At 43.0% G+C, this 16,365-nt stretch overlaps 1 protein-coding gene across 1 annotated transcript in view; it reads left to right on the forward strand.

The window, feature by feature from the left end:
- Positions 1-16,365, forward strand: part of SUSD1 (sushi domain containing 1) — a 281,173-nt gene that overhangs the window by 220,998 nt on the left and 43,810 nt on the right. Inside the window, exons 22-23 of the mRNA XM_088460052.1 lie at positions 1,132-1,378; positions 14,128-14,167. Coding sequence (XP_088316178.1) covers positions 1,132-1,378; positions 14,128-14,167 — 287 coding nt within the window. The remainder of the gene's footprint in view (positions 1-1,131; positions 1,379-14,127; positions 14,168-16,365) is intronic.

The following is a 16,365-nucleotide window of genomic DNA, read 5'->3' on the forward strand; positions in this document are numbered from 1 at the left end:
TGAAGGCCCCATAGCAAAAGTTTGTAAGGGCCCTGTGTACCACCCAATGGTGAAAAATATATATAACACATGTAACTTTGACATGGAATATGGGCCCCCCTCAGCCCTGGGCCCCATAGCAGCTGCACCCTTGCATCTATGGTAGTTACGCCCATGGAGACACTATGGGACTGGAGAGACAGAAAGGGACTGGCTAGAGCTGGAGATACACTGGGGGGCAGGAGAGACAGAAAGGGACTGGCTAGAGCTAAATAGACACTGGGGGAGCTGGAGAGACAGAAAGGGACTGGCTAGAGCTAAATAGACACTGGGGGAGCTGGAGAGACAGAAGGGTTTGGCTAAAGCTGGTAGAGACAATAGGGAGCTGGAGAGACAGAAGAGGGGGGCAACACCTTCTATTTTGCCTCCAGGCACCTGGCATGAACTTATGCTCCTGTGTCGACATATACATATCTTGCGACATTTGCAGTTTGCATATATATGCAATTGCAGATTTCCTTTATTGAACACCAATTACCCTTGCATTTAGTGTCACAATTGTAACCATATCTACATCAGCCCCAATGTGTCCATGAAAAAAGAAAACAATTAGAAGAGAACAGACAGTCCTCATCCCCCATTTCAAATACGGCACCCATTTACTTAACCTGTACCAAAAAAAATTATTAAAGGGTACTTTATATAGAGTTTGATATATAATCTCTGCGTCATGTCCTACACATGTATAAGCCCTGCATGCAGTGCAGTCACCGCTCCACACAACTTGAAGACGTCACATAGTAACTGATTCACTGCAGTAATAGTATAAATGATAATATGCTTGGGATTAATAGCTTTAATCTGATATTTTTATGCAATATAATTGTAGATTTACCAAACTATCACTTTAAACCAGGGCACTCCTGAATTACACAGGTTCTGTAGCTGATTAAAACCAGGTGAAATGCAGACTTGACATCAGCCAGCCACAGACCCTGTGTTATTCATAAGTGTACCGGTTTAAATGGATAGTATAGTAAGCGTATGTAATTGTAATAAAATGGAAAGTATAGTAATGATACTTATTTGCAGTCAGATGTGCAATGGACAAAGAGTTGATTGTCATTACTGCTCATTTTTAAAATTTTCCAGTTCCTACCAGGTGTTTGTGATCCAGCTGACCTCTTGGTGCTCCTTTACCTGCGAGTCTTTGGAAGCTGTAACATACTTCAATAATACATCAAAGACGCAAGGATATATCACTGCAGAGTTTTTTCCTGGAGATGTTTCTGACCATATGGAATTCTCTGTTGGGGACAGACAATACTATGGAGACTTTTATAATGCTCCTTTAGAACGAGGGAAGGACTATTGCATTATACTACGAACAATAACCAAGGTATATCAATACAGAAAAAAAATTATTTAGCTTACTAAAAATATCAGATTTTATTGTAACAATGTATGGGCCCTTTGTGTCTGAGGATTCTGGAGCTCAATCAGAGTCGGTCATGAGCCCTGAGCGCTCACAACCGACTCGATGTTGCCCCACAGCGCATGCGCACGACGGAGCCGGCTCCGTCGTGCGCACGCGCGAGACCCGGCTAACGACGTGCGCTCCGTCGTTAGGGGTCTCGTAGCAGACGGGGTGAGCTGTCGCTGTTGAGTGACAGCTCGCCCCGTTTGCTGGGCGGGCCGGGGGCATGCCCGGCCAAACGGAGGCGTTCCAGCCGGAACGCTTGCCGTTTGGGGGCGGCCCCACTGACATCATTGCTGATGTCAGTGGGGAACTTCCTGCTCGATCAGAGCAGGAAGCTCCCTGGGGCTTACGAGTGCCCAGACCCTACCCTAGGGTCTGGTCGTAAGCCTCGATGGTCGCAATGGTCTTGACCATCGCGACCATCACCCATGTCGGTTGTTAGAGCTGTGGGTGTTAACCCACAGCTTAACGATCGACAAGGAGGCAGCCGTTCAGGATGCAAGTGGCCGCCCTGATTCAGAGCGACCGCTTGCATCTAACGACCGCCTCTGAATGAGGTCCTCTGTCCTTGGGCTATATTTACAAAGTAGTTGCAAATTTAAAGCAGCACTCACATTCAGTGTAAAGCATGCCAGGCTTTACACTGAATGTGAATGTGTCTTTAAATTTTCAGCTCCAACCCACTGAGAAGTGTCCACTTACCAAAGCTGCCATTTTGTAAATATAGTCCAGTGTCTTAATTTTAATTGAGAGAAAATCCAAACTAAGGGGTCTATGTACTAAAGCTTGATGAGAGATAAAATTGTGAGAGAAAAAGTATTAACCAATCAGCTCCTAACTGTCTTTTTTCAAATACAGCTTGTAAAATGTAAGTTAGAATCTGATTGGTTAGTGCTTTATCTTTCACAATTTTCTCTCTCCGGTCTTTGATAAATACCCCCGTAAATGAAGAAAAACAGGTGATGGTAAGCAACCCTGTAAGATAACTACTGCTATAGAATGTTAATATAAAACGGGTCTAACTATAAAGTTCCATTGGGGGAAAAAGAGTATCTATTGCTGCTGATTGCAATTAACACAATTTCTAAAAAAACTAATTAAATGGGGCAGCAGAACGATGCTGAGCTCCCTGTCAACACTGACCAGCAGCGGCAAGAGTGATCTTGTTGCTTGCCAACCATATAGTTGTCAAGATATGCATGTGTAAGCTGGGCTTCCAGATTCAGAATTTATTTTAAAAAATTCAATAAACTATTATTTTTTTAATAATAAAGTATTGTTTCTTGCGGACACCCATAGCTAACGGCATCCTGAAATGGTGTGTCAGGATTCACTGTGAGTTTTAGGATTCTTTGTAGTCCGTGTCACTATTGGTGTTGTGAGGCTAACCTGAGGATGTGGAGTCTGATACCGCTTTAATACCTACATTTCGGGTCTGACCCAGAGGTTGGAACAGGGTTCCAAACTGGATCAGACTCAGAATTTAGCTGGCGCCGACCCAAGATATTCCTGAGATGGCGCCGTTCAAACCGGAGCCGGGTCTGCAGTGACCCGGCTCTTCCGGCGTGGAAGTGGACTCTTGGAGATGACTTAATCTCCAAATGCCACTGAGTCCGGCATGCGGCGCGCTCCAGGTCACTGTGACCCGGATCGCGCCATTTACACTGCAGGGTTTCACAGGTCATTCCCGTGTTAAACCCTGCAAGTTACCTGGGTTGGCTTGCTGGGAACCCAACCCTGCCCCGTTTTACACCAAGGAGCTAGCCGGGTTAACCCTGCAATTATACGGGTTTTAGCTCTCGTGTAAAAGGGGTATAACAGGACCCTGTCTTCACCAGCAAAACTTGCTAGGAGATTTGGACTTTGCAACAGGAATCCCACAGGTTGCAGCCTCTGGATGAGCACCAGATAACTAGCAGGGAATTGTAAACAGTACAGAATCAGAATCTAGAGAATGGTCGGTTAAGTTGATAGGGTCACAGGCAATGTTTCACAAACGAGTAGTCAAGTCTAAAGATCAAGGGCACAAGCAGACAAGAAATGGTCAAAAAACAAGTATGGTTTGGTACAAAGGAGTCTTCACACACGGAACACATAGCTGCTGCAAACAGGAGAGGAGTTAGGTGTCTACTTCACAAGGAGAGAGACAAGGATTTGAAAATCATGATCTAGACTGGGGAATTTAAATAGGGTGCCAGCACTTGTGATTGACTACTAATATCAGCTGGGAAGGATTCAGAAAGAGCTCCAGGTGTGTGACTGACTATCTGGCTATTAATTAGATGTATAGCTCGATTTAAAATCAATGCACAAGTTCTTTAGACAAGTTGCACCTGGGATTCTGGGTTTGGTTATTTTGGTCCCTTTAGCTGCGTACACATGGTACAATATCTATGAACAATATGAATGTTAACGATATCGTCTAACAAGATATCGTTCACAGCGTTCATTTTTATGCAGTAAACGACCCATGATGCGTGTTCCCGCATGAACGATAACGATATCTATGATCGTCCGCACATGCAGGCCAACTTGTATGATATTGTCAACTTTGCCTATTCAGAGATGTGGCAGGATTACTTCACTGAAAGATATCTTTCAAGTCATTGGTGGTACAGATCGTACGCAGCTTTAGACTTTGTTGGCTCAAGCTAAGAACGAGGAAACTTCTTAATCGATATGTTGGCACTATTTATATTGTTTTTGTGGAATGGGGCACTATTTATATTGTTTCTGTGTACCGGGGCACTATTTATATTGTTTTTGTGGAATGGGGCACTATTTATATTGTTTCTGTGTACCGGGGCACTATTTGACTATTTTTTTTATATGTGGTAATATTTTATTATTTTTAAAGTGACAATATTTTATCACTTTTTATAAAGGGGATACTACGTTCTTTTATTATTAAGTGCAAATATAATTCTTAAACATTTCAATTAGCATATGAAGAGGTGAGTGGATGAAGTTATGTTATGTTTATCAGAAACTGAGATAGAGTTAAAGATAAATTATTAGACTATAAAATGACTTAAGAATTTGACATAGAACCAAAAGATATCATTAGACTACCAACATTGTTACTATGATCCCTAGGTCATAACATAAAAAAAAATCAGAAAATTGTTACACAACACCTTCATACCTCTTCAATTAATTACTCTGGTAACCATAGCCCAACGAATACCAAGATCGGCCCATCACTAACCATCATTGCTGCTGTTTCTTCACTCCCTCCTCCCAAGGGACCAAACCCAATGCTGAATGGCAAGGGTCTATTAGGGAATATGAGTGAGGCTATGCTTCTTTCCCTTCAATATTACAGACTATCGCACCTGCTACAACGATGCCATTTTAGCATATTATGGGGCATATTCAATTGGGCGTTAGGATTAGCGAGGTAAAAAACCTTGCGTCCCTCACGTCCAATTTTGGAATACCGCTGGTATGCGCGCTCCCGATACCTGCTGTATCCAATTAAAAAAATGTGGTTGCAGGGTTTTCAGCTCTGAAAATCCCGCAGCATGAGAAAACAGAAAACCTTCACTTACCTGGCGGGGGTCTCCGCGGCTCCAGGTGGCCTCCTCTCCATCTTCTCACTGGAGAGGGGACTGCTGGGAGCCCCGGGGGCTGCTAGTAGCCTCCAGGGGCTGGTGGGAGGGGCAAGGGCTGCTGGGAGATGTAGTTCTCCCAGTGCCCATTCCGGGGGACACACACAGACACTGGGGGGGCCACAAACACCATACACACACACTCACTCATACACATTTACAAACACTCACACACACTGACATACTCATCCAGCAGCAGAGGACCCAGCTTCCGACGCTGGATGAAGAAGAAGATGCAGAAGACAGCGCTGCTGGTGACAAGTGTGCCTGACGTGCACAAACACACACGCAAAACACATTGATTGATTAATTCATTTTTTTTTTTTGCACTTGGGAGGGAGAGCACCCGAACGAGGCAGCAGACTCTTGATAAACGTCACAGGCAGCACCCCTGCGCAGCTACGTTGCGGGTGATAAGTGTGCCTAATGCGCACACACACAGAAAATAAACCACATTGATTGATTGATTGATTCATGAATTTTTTTTTTGGCACTTGGGACGGAGAGCACCCAAACGAAGCAGCAGACTCTTGATAAACAACACAGGCAGCAACCCTGCGCAGCTACGTTGCTGGTGATAAGTGTGCCTAATGTGCACACACACACACACACACATTGATTGATTGATTACACACAGTAGCTTGCAAGCCCCCCAGCACAGCGATCACAGCCCCCTCCTTCCTGTTCACTAACCACAGCCGGAATGAAAATGGTGGCAATCGCGGGACCTTTTATACAATCCAAAACCCGCGAAAATCTGACACGGGACGATGACGTTTTGCCTCGTTTTGAGATCCGAGTCAGGCAGAAAAACCCGAGCCGACTCGGATCTCGGCTCGGATCGCTAAATTTGGGTGGGTTTGGATCTCTGAGATCCGAAGCCGCTCATCTCTAGTTATTTTAAGACAAGTCCTCATCATCAGTGCATACTTGCACTCCCTATGGCAGGTGCAAAAAGATATGCTTCCTAACAGGCGCATTTGCAAATATTTTTAGTTCTGCATGGCCCGCATTTGAATTTTGCCTACGTGTGAATGACTTTACCCACCACAGTTCAGTGGGATGATGTATCTAAATTGAGTATGACTTTGCACTTTCACATTTGCATGTGCTCATTTTTTGAGCATTATCAGCGCAAAATCATGCAAAATATGTTGTGAAAAAAATTGACTGTGTATTACTATTTGTCCATAGTTTGTATTTCTGATTGGTGACCAATTCCATATGTGCCAACTTCTGGGTAAGGGTAGCTGGATCATACCCTCCATGTAGCAGAGGAGTTTATAGTCTTCTGGCTGATCCCATACCAAGGGCCGGGTTGGCCATCTAGCAGTTCTGACAAATGCCAGAAGGGCCAACGGCCAGATGGGCCAGTCTGGCCAGTGTCGCTGAGGGGGGCTTGGGTGGCAGCCGTGGGGATTTGGTGGCAGCTGCTGCCCTTGAGAGACGGCATTGTTCGAATCTGGTGCTGGTCGCGAGTCAATCGGCACTTGCAGACCGGCAGCCAATCAGCAGTGGCTGCTAGTCCACGAGCCAATCGGAGCTGATTTGAAATGCCAGTGGAGCTGTCTTTCCATGGCTATGGCTGCCTGCTGGTGCGCTGGTGGCCTGGCACCACATCTGCACCTGCTGATGGAACACAGGGGAAGACAGGAGGCTGCAGGATGGACACAGGGGGAAGTAAGAGGCTACTGGATGGACACAGGGGGAAGTGAAAGGCTACTGGAGGGACAAAGGGGAGGTGAGTTGCTGGGGGAGGCATAATGTGTACGTGTAATTACTATGTGGCATAATGTTATAAGGGATATTACTGTGTGTGGCATATGTGTAAGGAGCATCACTTGTGTCACATAATGTGTAAGGGGCATTACTGTGTGGCATAATGTATACGGGGCATGACTACTGCATGGCATTATGTGTCATAAGGGGCATTACAACTGTGTGATATAATTTGTATAAGGAGTACTACTGTGTGGCGTAACGTGAATAACTGGCACTACTGTATAAAGTAATGTGAGTAAGGGACACTACTATGTGGTGCAATGTGAATAAAGGACACTACTGTGTGGTGTAATGTGACTAAGGGGCACCACTGTGTGGCATAATTTGATTGGGGATACTACTGTGTGGTCATTTCCCTTGGGGTACTATTCCGTAGTCCTGCCCCTTCCAACACATATGTCTTTTGGAAAAGTAATATGATGTAAGCACATTTTGTAAAAGAGGAAACAGAATTAATGTTTTCAATATACAGAGCTGCAATGAGTTGAGACAGTTCTTTACTATCTTTACTTATTATGACAATTTGTAGATTTAAATATCTTGGAATATTCTAATTAATTTATTTGCCAGCAATTATCCTCAGGCCATTTTGATGAGTTTGTTTTTTTAGATACCGTCTCTTAGCTTTCATTCACTATTATCATGTTGCCAGCCATCTGCAAACTATAAAGTGTTCATTAGCTTCCTGCAGAGATGAATAGAACCACAGCAAGTATGTGACTACACTATGTGACTTGCCAGATAACCCTATTTATTGTAGGCAAGAGAGTCATAACTGTGAACCAAAGATATATCTTAGTTGGAATGATCATGATATAAAATAACAAAATGACACAGCTTTTACAATTACAATAAATAAAAAACATTACAATCCCAAAGCTATTGTGTAACTGTAGTGCCCAGTCCTAGATGTCAGGGATGATGGCTGCTTCACTCCTATCTTCATGTGCAATGAAAAACAACAAATCGCGCTGCTAGGAAGCTCTAGGGATTCATATGTGAATCTTATCTTAAGCTGGTCGTGCAGGTGTATGGCAGCATTAGATGGCAATTTTAGGCTTTATGAAAACAATTGTTTAAATTGCCTTTTACTAACTTCTACATATTGTTTGTATCTATTGCCTGTATACTAAATAATTAAATATATTTGGCAAGTTTGTATACAAGTATTGCCTAGCAGTCAGTCCACAAACAGTTAAGGATACATACAGACTCCGACATATGACTTTCACATGCTGTAAACTCGTTCAGCGTCTGTGACACAAGATCAAAGGGTATCTCCTGACTCACTCTCTCACCACAGTGCTCTCATTCATCACTTTTGCAAACTGATAGTAATATTAGTAGATAGGATTGTCACAAACAAAAGTATTGCTCCAAATCTGCTTGTGGAGTGCTATAAGGGCAATTTATACAGCTATTTGTAAAGTAGGTGGTCTAAATTGTGAAAAGAAATTAAAACAAAATATTTGCTAATGTATGTCATAGATGATTGCATATAAAAATAATAATTTATAAGGACACTTTGCTGATGAATATGTGCAAGTAGGCATGTTTAATGCACTATGGTTTAGAAAGACCGTGGATTACTACAATCACTGATATTGTTTATGGTGTAACTTATTAAAATATTCATTCCCAGAGGTGTAATCAGCACTAATGGTGGCCAGTGCAAATAAAAACTGTTCTTTAATTTCTGGCTGCAACACACACACTATTGTAGAATGGAAATTGAAATGATAGGATATTGATCATATGAAATACATTTTTGCTGCTATATTTTAAACTATGCTATAAGCTAGGACTCAAATGTTAGGCAATATAGAAAAATAGCTATCTGCTTTTATTAGTCTGTTGCTATCTTCAACGGATAGCCTACACTGGTTAGGCACTTTCCAGTCCCAGTACAATTAGTGCAATCTTTTTAACCCCATCTGTGCTGGGGATTCTGCAGGGTTGTTTTCAATACAGTAGGACAAGTAATTCACCCTCCTGCAGAACAAATCCAGAAATCTGACTAAACACACAGGAGAAGTAATGGTCAAACAGTGCAATTCAAATTGTCTTTATCTTTCAATAATCTAATACACATTACATAGCCACCTCATCGGTCATAGAATGAGCAGTAGTAGTTTATTAAATAAAGAATATCACCGCTTATGATGACAACTATACTTTTAAACTTGTGTTGTAAAAACACCACTGACGACAAAAAGCAAAGACAATAACATGAATGATGATCTACAATAAGTAGAGATGTGCACCGGACCATTTTTGCTAGATTTGGATTTGACTCTGATTCATCGTCCGGATTTGCCAAACTGCCGTGACTGGTTTTGATTTGTATTTTTTACAAAAATTTACAAAAAACGCTAAAATCACATTATTTGTTTTTTTTTGTTCCTAGTGTATTATTAACCTCAATAACATTAATTTACAGTCATTTACAGTCAATTTAAACCACCTCACAGCTCACAATATTGTTTTCACCATTATTGGCCAAAGGTTGCAGTGAGCTGACTGGTTCCTAAGTGACAGAGCAGCAGCACAGACATCGCAGTTTAAAGCACATCTATGAAACATTGCCACACAGCAGTGGCAGATATTAAAGGTAGTGCAAGATGGAATTGTCCTTGGGACACAGCCATCTTATTGCAGAGCAGTCCGCAGCGTGCGAGCCAAGTAACAAATGGCGCCAAGACCCGGTTGCGGTGCCTTATATAGAACCAAGTCTTGCGAGAATCCGATGTTGGGAGGATGCCGTTCGGCCTCAAAGTGGGATCCGAGTCAGCCAGGAACACCCGAGCCGTGGCTCGGATGGACTCAGATCCCCTATGTTCGGAGCTGTTCTGACTCCACAGAATCCGAACTGCTCATTCCTAACAATAAGTACAGAAAATGGTTTAGGGTTCACTCTTCCATTCACTGTGATTATAAAGCCATTGATGATAAAGCGGCGGCTCCTACCACTTTTCTGCAGAGAGGGCTGCCCGGGCAGCAGTCCAAATCCCCTGTGCAGCTGTGGCAGTGCGCGGTCCTCCTTACTCAATGCACATGCGCAAGAAAATAAGGCCACACAAAAACGCGCATGAGCAGAAAACAGCATCGGCTAGGGGCTGCATTTGCTGCAGCCCCAAGAAGCCGAATAAAGTTGCCATAATAAAAGCAGAAGAGCTTCATATTAGAAGCGCCTTCTGCCAATGACAGTCTGGACTGGCAGTCCCAGGTGGAGGAAACCCCTCCCCCTGGGACTGCCTGTCTGATGTGTGATTAGCAGAAAGTACTGTACTTCCAATAGGTAGGGCTTCTGCTTTTATTACGGAGAGTGGCTAATTATTACAGGGGGAAAGAAAGGTAAGTGCAGCCCCGCAGCCCCTAGGTAGAATCCGCCATTGCTATGTAGAAATAACCCTGACATTACTACCTTGTAACTAATCCCCATTGTCATATATGAGAACAACAATAAACATAAAATATAATTTATTGGACTTCCCAATAAGATGCTGCTAGGGTCTTAGATTTAATTTAATTCCCAAGTATTAATTAAAAAAATAAAAAATTCACTCATCTGTTTAAGGCGGCAATACTGAAGCAGTTCCATTAAAAAAGAAAAATTTGCAAATTGTGTTACAATTTTAAATTAGTGGTGTATTTCATACTTATAGACCAAATCATGATTAAAATGTTAATATTTTGAATTTTTAAGGTATGCCACCCATGGTAGGTCAAATTGTTAACAGCCTATAACAATTAATGTTGAGGAGAGCACTCTTCGCTGTCTACTTGTCTTGCTGCTGCTGCAAGGTCTCAATAGTAGTGGAGCTGCACTGACGTCACTTGTGCACCATCTGACCCAATGCTCTACTACACATGTGACCTTACCGCATGTTTTACCTCTTCGTCCTCCATAATGATAAGACGTGCCCACGAGTGTCTCCAGAGGGAGACTGGGCTTTAGGCACAATGGTGCCTTTATACAACATTCTGGCCCTGATTCAGAGCCGGACGCTCTGACAGAGCGCTCGCTCTGAATCAGGGCCGTCCTTCATTTTTAGAGCAGCCTCCTGGCCGCTCGTATAGCTGTGGGTGACCACCCACAGCTATAGCGAGCGGCCAGGAAGATGGTCGCGATGGTCAAGACCATCGCGACCATCAGGCTTGCGATGAGACCCTTGTGGTAGGGTCTTGTTGCCGCAAGCCCTGGAGTGCTTTCGCTCTATCAGAGCCGAGAGCACTCCCACTGACATCACTTGTGATGTCAGTGGGGCCGGCCCCAGATGGTAGGCGTTCCTATGGGAACGCTTACGTCTGGGCAGCCACGCCCCCAGCACGCCCACCAAAGGGGGTGTGCTGTCACTCACCATCGACAGCATGCCCCCTTTGTAGTGAGACCCGGAGCAACGGCTTGCCCGTCGCTATCCGGGTCTCGCACATGCGCACAACGGAGCCGCCTCCGTCGTGCGCATGCGCACTGGGCCAACATCGACCCGCTTGCGAGCGCTCAGCGCTCACGAGCGGGTCTGAATTAGGCCCTCTGTCACCACAGCTAGGTGGCATATACATTCCACTGACACCACTGGGTTTATTGCCACACACAACCAGCGTTAACCTGCTCCTGGCTGAATCTGATGTACTGTATGTGCCTGCATTGCATGTCTGGTTAAGCTATTCTTTGTCGGGACTGACTTCCATCACTGACTGACTTCCATCACACATCGCACACAGCTGACACCTATCAATATAGGTTCTACCCAGGGGTTAAAGCATCACTTCTATTTGGAAATTGAACCAGTTCCGCCTCCTCCAACTGTGGCACTGCTACTGTGGGCATTATGTGTATTAGGGGCACTACTACTGTGTGCATTGTGTATAAGGGGCATAAATGTGGGCATTGTGTAAAAGGGGCACTACTGTGTTTCTACATGAATAAGGAACACTACTATGTGGTGTAATGTGACTCAGGGCTGAATCAAGATTGTGCTACTGTGTGGCAAAATTTTAATTGGGAATACTATTGTGTGACCACGCCCCTTTTTAAAAGACCACGCCATTTTTTGGCACTCTCTGTCCCTTTTCTTAAAAAAAAAGCAGAGGGAGGGGGGGGGGGTGAGTTCCACCACTTCTCTAGCACCACTTTAAGCACTGGTTCTACCAAAAATAAAAAATCCTGACTCAGGCTAAATCATTTTAGCTCAATTGGATTTACAAAGTTCACATAATTATTATTAACATATCATACAGTGGTGATTGTGCGATGTGCTAAAAAACAAAAGACAAAAGTACTCTGGAGTCATTCACAAATAGAAGTCATTCTCTAGTAGTAGACACTCAAGTCTCAAGTTAATTATGAGAGAATAGAAACAATCTACATCTATGCTCCATGAGACTCCTCCTTCCAAGCCGCACCTTAGCTGGAGGGCAGACAGTAGAGGGAAGAGAAGAGGAAACATGTCCTGTGTGCTACACTATGCTGTGTATAGGGGTGCAAGGCCCTCCATAAGCTTCCCCTCCCTGAACTGAAAATGACGGGTAATGTATGAGTGGGGCGAAATGGAGGGCAGAGCACCTCAGCAGCATAGCGTCCCATCCATTGTGCTATCCGCTTTCCTCCTTAAGGTGCCACTGAGGATACTTTGGGGTCTATTCATGAAGCAGTGAAAAGACTGGAGAAGTGGACCAGTGGAGAAGTTGCCCATGGCAACCAATCAGCTTTGAGGTTGCATTTATCAAGTACATTCTATAAAATAATAGGTACTAGGAGCTGATTGGTTGCCATGGACAACTTCTCCACTGGCTCACTTCTCCACTCTTTTCACTTCTTCATGAATAGACCCCTTTATATGTTAGGGGGAACCAGAGCCGTAACTAGACATTTTGGTGCCCTGTGCCAGAAAGAGCATTGGTTCCCCCCTCATTTTTCAAAGGGACATAATGCACCCCAAAAAGGGCTATGGCTTCATGGGGAAGGGCCAGGGAAGAGATAGGAGAGGCCAGGAGATGCTGGGGATGAAATAAGAGGAAGCTACAAGCAAGAATGATAATAAACAGAAATTGGACAGGCCCAAACAGTGTCCCCTGACCTGTGGTGCCCTGTGCGATGGCACCGGCTGCACTACCCAAGCTACGGCCCTGGGGGGAACATTCGCTCCCCCATTGCTACCCTGTCAATTTTCTCAGCAATAACATATGGGGATGGAAAAGACACAAATGTAGACACTGTATAACAGTTTACAACCAAGTTTCTGCTATTCTTCTTGACAGACCACAAATATGCGCACATATAACAGCAAACTATATTTTTATACAAGGATTCTCTTACCTAAAGTCCAGGACACTGTCCTAATTTGATAGAAATCATATTCAGACTGGGTACTGATAATGAAGTAATCTAGTAAGAAAATTTTGTCTTCATATCTCCAAAGACTGTGCAGTGCCATCATTAGTCTCTGGTGTTGCGGGATACTCTAACAACATATATTACGTACATTTATTTTTTTCTATAATATATTTATTGGATTTTTTCAAACAAACAAACAAATAAAAATAAAGAACACAGATCCATGTAAAGGCAACAGATACAGTTGCAATATACCAGAGAAGAAGAAAAAAAGAAGAAACAAATAACAAACAATGGGCATTGTCATGGTTGGCATATACAGTGAGGGACAACAATACCATTACATCACAACACGCAACACAGAAAACGTGATCCCCACATAAGCGACAGCAAAGCTTACAAAATCAGTGAGAACAAATAAAAAAATATATGACAAATTCAAAGACAAGTACTCAGACAAGGGAAACTACAATCGGGAAAGAGAGTGAGATCGGAGGGGGGGGGGGGGGGGGGGAGATGTAAACAAAACACATGAACAACACTAACAAAATGACTACATCAATATCCAAAAAGCATTCAAGCATTGTCAGAATTTACCTGTTATCATGTTGACTCCAAGATTTTACTATATACAGAAAATAACCAGTCAGTGAATTAGAAACATTTGAATATTCGCACTTGTGTACCCGCATTTAATGTATCAAAATGCATTTATTTTATCATATTTGTCTTTATAATAAGTGAACTGCAGCTGGCTGGGTACTCAATGTGTGACCTCTGTCACTACTGCATCCATTGTTTGCAGTCAATCACAGCAATACTTGTTATTCTGAATCTATTGTCAAGTACAATGCAGTTATTACTTATTATTTGCATTTGTTATATTATTCTATTGCTGTGCAATACTAATACACGTATAATCTATTTCTCCACTGCAGATGAGAACAAAAACATGTATGGTTGTGGCGGAAGTTGAAGGTGAGAATATTCATTAAAATATTAGTTTTAGTAGAGATAATAAGATACCTACCTTAGCTGCAAGGAATGCAGCTAAACAGGTCCAGAGTATAACTTGTGAAATAATAATCACATTTATGCTGAACTCACCACAGGATAGCTTTCATTTGTTTGGCCTGGGGACAAGAAGAAGTATTATGGATCTCGGCACTGTAGCACTGCACTATGGGGTTGATTTATTTAATGGTGAAAATCTCTATTGCTGACGAAAACTGATTATCTTGCCAGCAATAGAAGCTAATCCCATATTTGCATAGGGGTAGCCTATTAAATGCCACAATACCTGACGATAAGAAATTCATTGAAAATAATGTTTTCAATGTTTAACGTTTTTAAATATTGACTTTTTTTTTATAACCTGTGTTCTCTAGTCAAACTAATTTATTTTTTCCCCAAAAAAATAAAAAGCCGGCCTGACCTGGAGGTTGTCTTATGGGAAGTTGACTTGTGGGAGATTGACAGGACAGGTTGCAGAAAGGCCTATCAGCCTGACAAGTCCTTGGCTATTTGTATATTGCATGAATCAGGCAAAACTTTGCTTTGAAAGATTTTTTACTTTTAGCCAATGACATTACACATTATGCATTAACTTCAATACAAGTGGTACAGGTTACAGTTTAAATTACATTACCTGCAGATCTTGGAGAACACCATAACCACACATACTGTTAATATGATAAGTAAGAAGTTTATTACTTATTCTGCAATCAACTTAAAACCCTGGTAAAAAAGGTGTTTTTTCTTAAGAATGTCTATCGCGGGATTTCAATACGGAATTGGTATGGGATCCCGGCAGTCTGGATTTTGGCTGTTGGACTCCCGGCACCGGCGTCCCAACAGGGCTAGCATACCAACACTTGTTGTTCGGTATGCTAACCCTCCCCCACTCCCTACCCTAACCCTCCTTCTTTGTTACCTAACGCTAACCACCCCCCCTAGTGCCTTAACCTAACCCCCGCTCCCCGCACCCTAAACCTAACCCTCCCTCCTTAGTGCCTAGCCGTAACCCTCCCCGTAGTCCCTAACCCTAACACCGCATCCTAACCCTACACCCCACCCCGCTACTTACTTTCGGTATCCCGGTGATCGGGATGTTGGCACCAGGATTGTGATAGGTTGCTGGATTCTGGTGGTGGTAATATCCCTGCCGGCATTGCGCCCGCCAGGATACTGACTGTATCCCTTCAATACTTTTATTAATGGGTTATCACCAGAGAAAACAGGCCTTAAACCTACTTAACAGTACTTACGCCACCCCATCTCTAGAACACCATCTTGGAACTGTGGGCCTAATTTAGAGATGCATGTAAACCCTATGTTTACGTACATCTCCAATCTATAGGGTAATAGGTGTTAATACACAAGGATAGGTGATACATATTGCAAATTGATCCAGTCAGATTGCAGAGGTTATTGGTGAGCTGTATGATCCAGTCACACAGAAAAGGTGGCCTAGGGTTAGGAGGATGTGAAAGTAAAGAAAGAGAAAATGTGTGAGGTTATGTGTGGACTGTAAGGAGGGATGTAATAAGACATGGAAGCTATGAAGGTTATGTGGGAGGTTCTGGAATCTGATAAGCTTGTCTGAAGAGATGAATTTTCAGGGAACGCTTGAAGGTAGAGAAAAGCCTTATTGTGCGTGGTAAAGCATTCCACAGGGTGGGTGCAGCCTGAAAAAAGACCTGTAGCCGTGCATGGGAACAAGTAATGCATGTGGATGACAGATGCAGATCTTGTGCAGAGTGGAGATGTCGGGTTGGGAGATATTTTGATATAAGTGAAGAGATGTAAGTTGGTGTGGTTTGGTTAATAGCTTTATGCGTAAGTAAAAGTATTATATATTGAATACGGTAGAAGACCGGTAATGGAAAGACTGGCAGAGCGGAGAAGCAGACAATGAATGTTTGGTGAGTAAGAGTTTGTTTTTTGGAAGACCAGTAAGGAGACTATGGCAATAGTCAATGCGGGAAATAATGAGTGCATGAATTTAAGTTTTTGCAATGTCTTAGTAAGATATTTTGTTTAATTTTAGATATGTTTTTTAGATGTATGTGACATGATTTTGAGACAGATTGAATGTAGGGAACAATGGACAGTTCAGAGTTAAGGATGGCACCTAGTGAGCTTGTGGGGTTGGGTTGATTGTCGAGTTGTCAACA

The sequence above is a fragment of the Taudactylus pleione genome, unplaced genomic scaffold, assembly GCF_031769625.1.
Source record: "Taudactylus pleione unplaced genomic scaffold, aTauple2 ptg000967l, whole genome shotgun sequence".
NCBI lineage: Eukaryota > Metazoa > Chordata > Amphibia > Anura > Myobatrachidae > Taudactylus > Taudactylus pleione.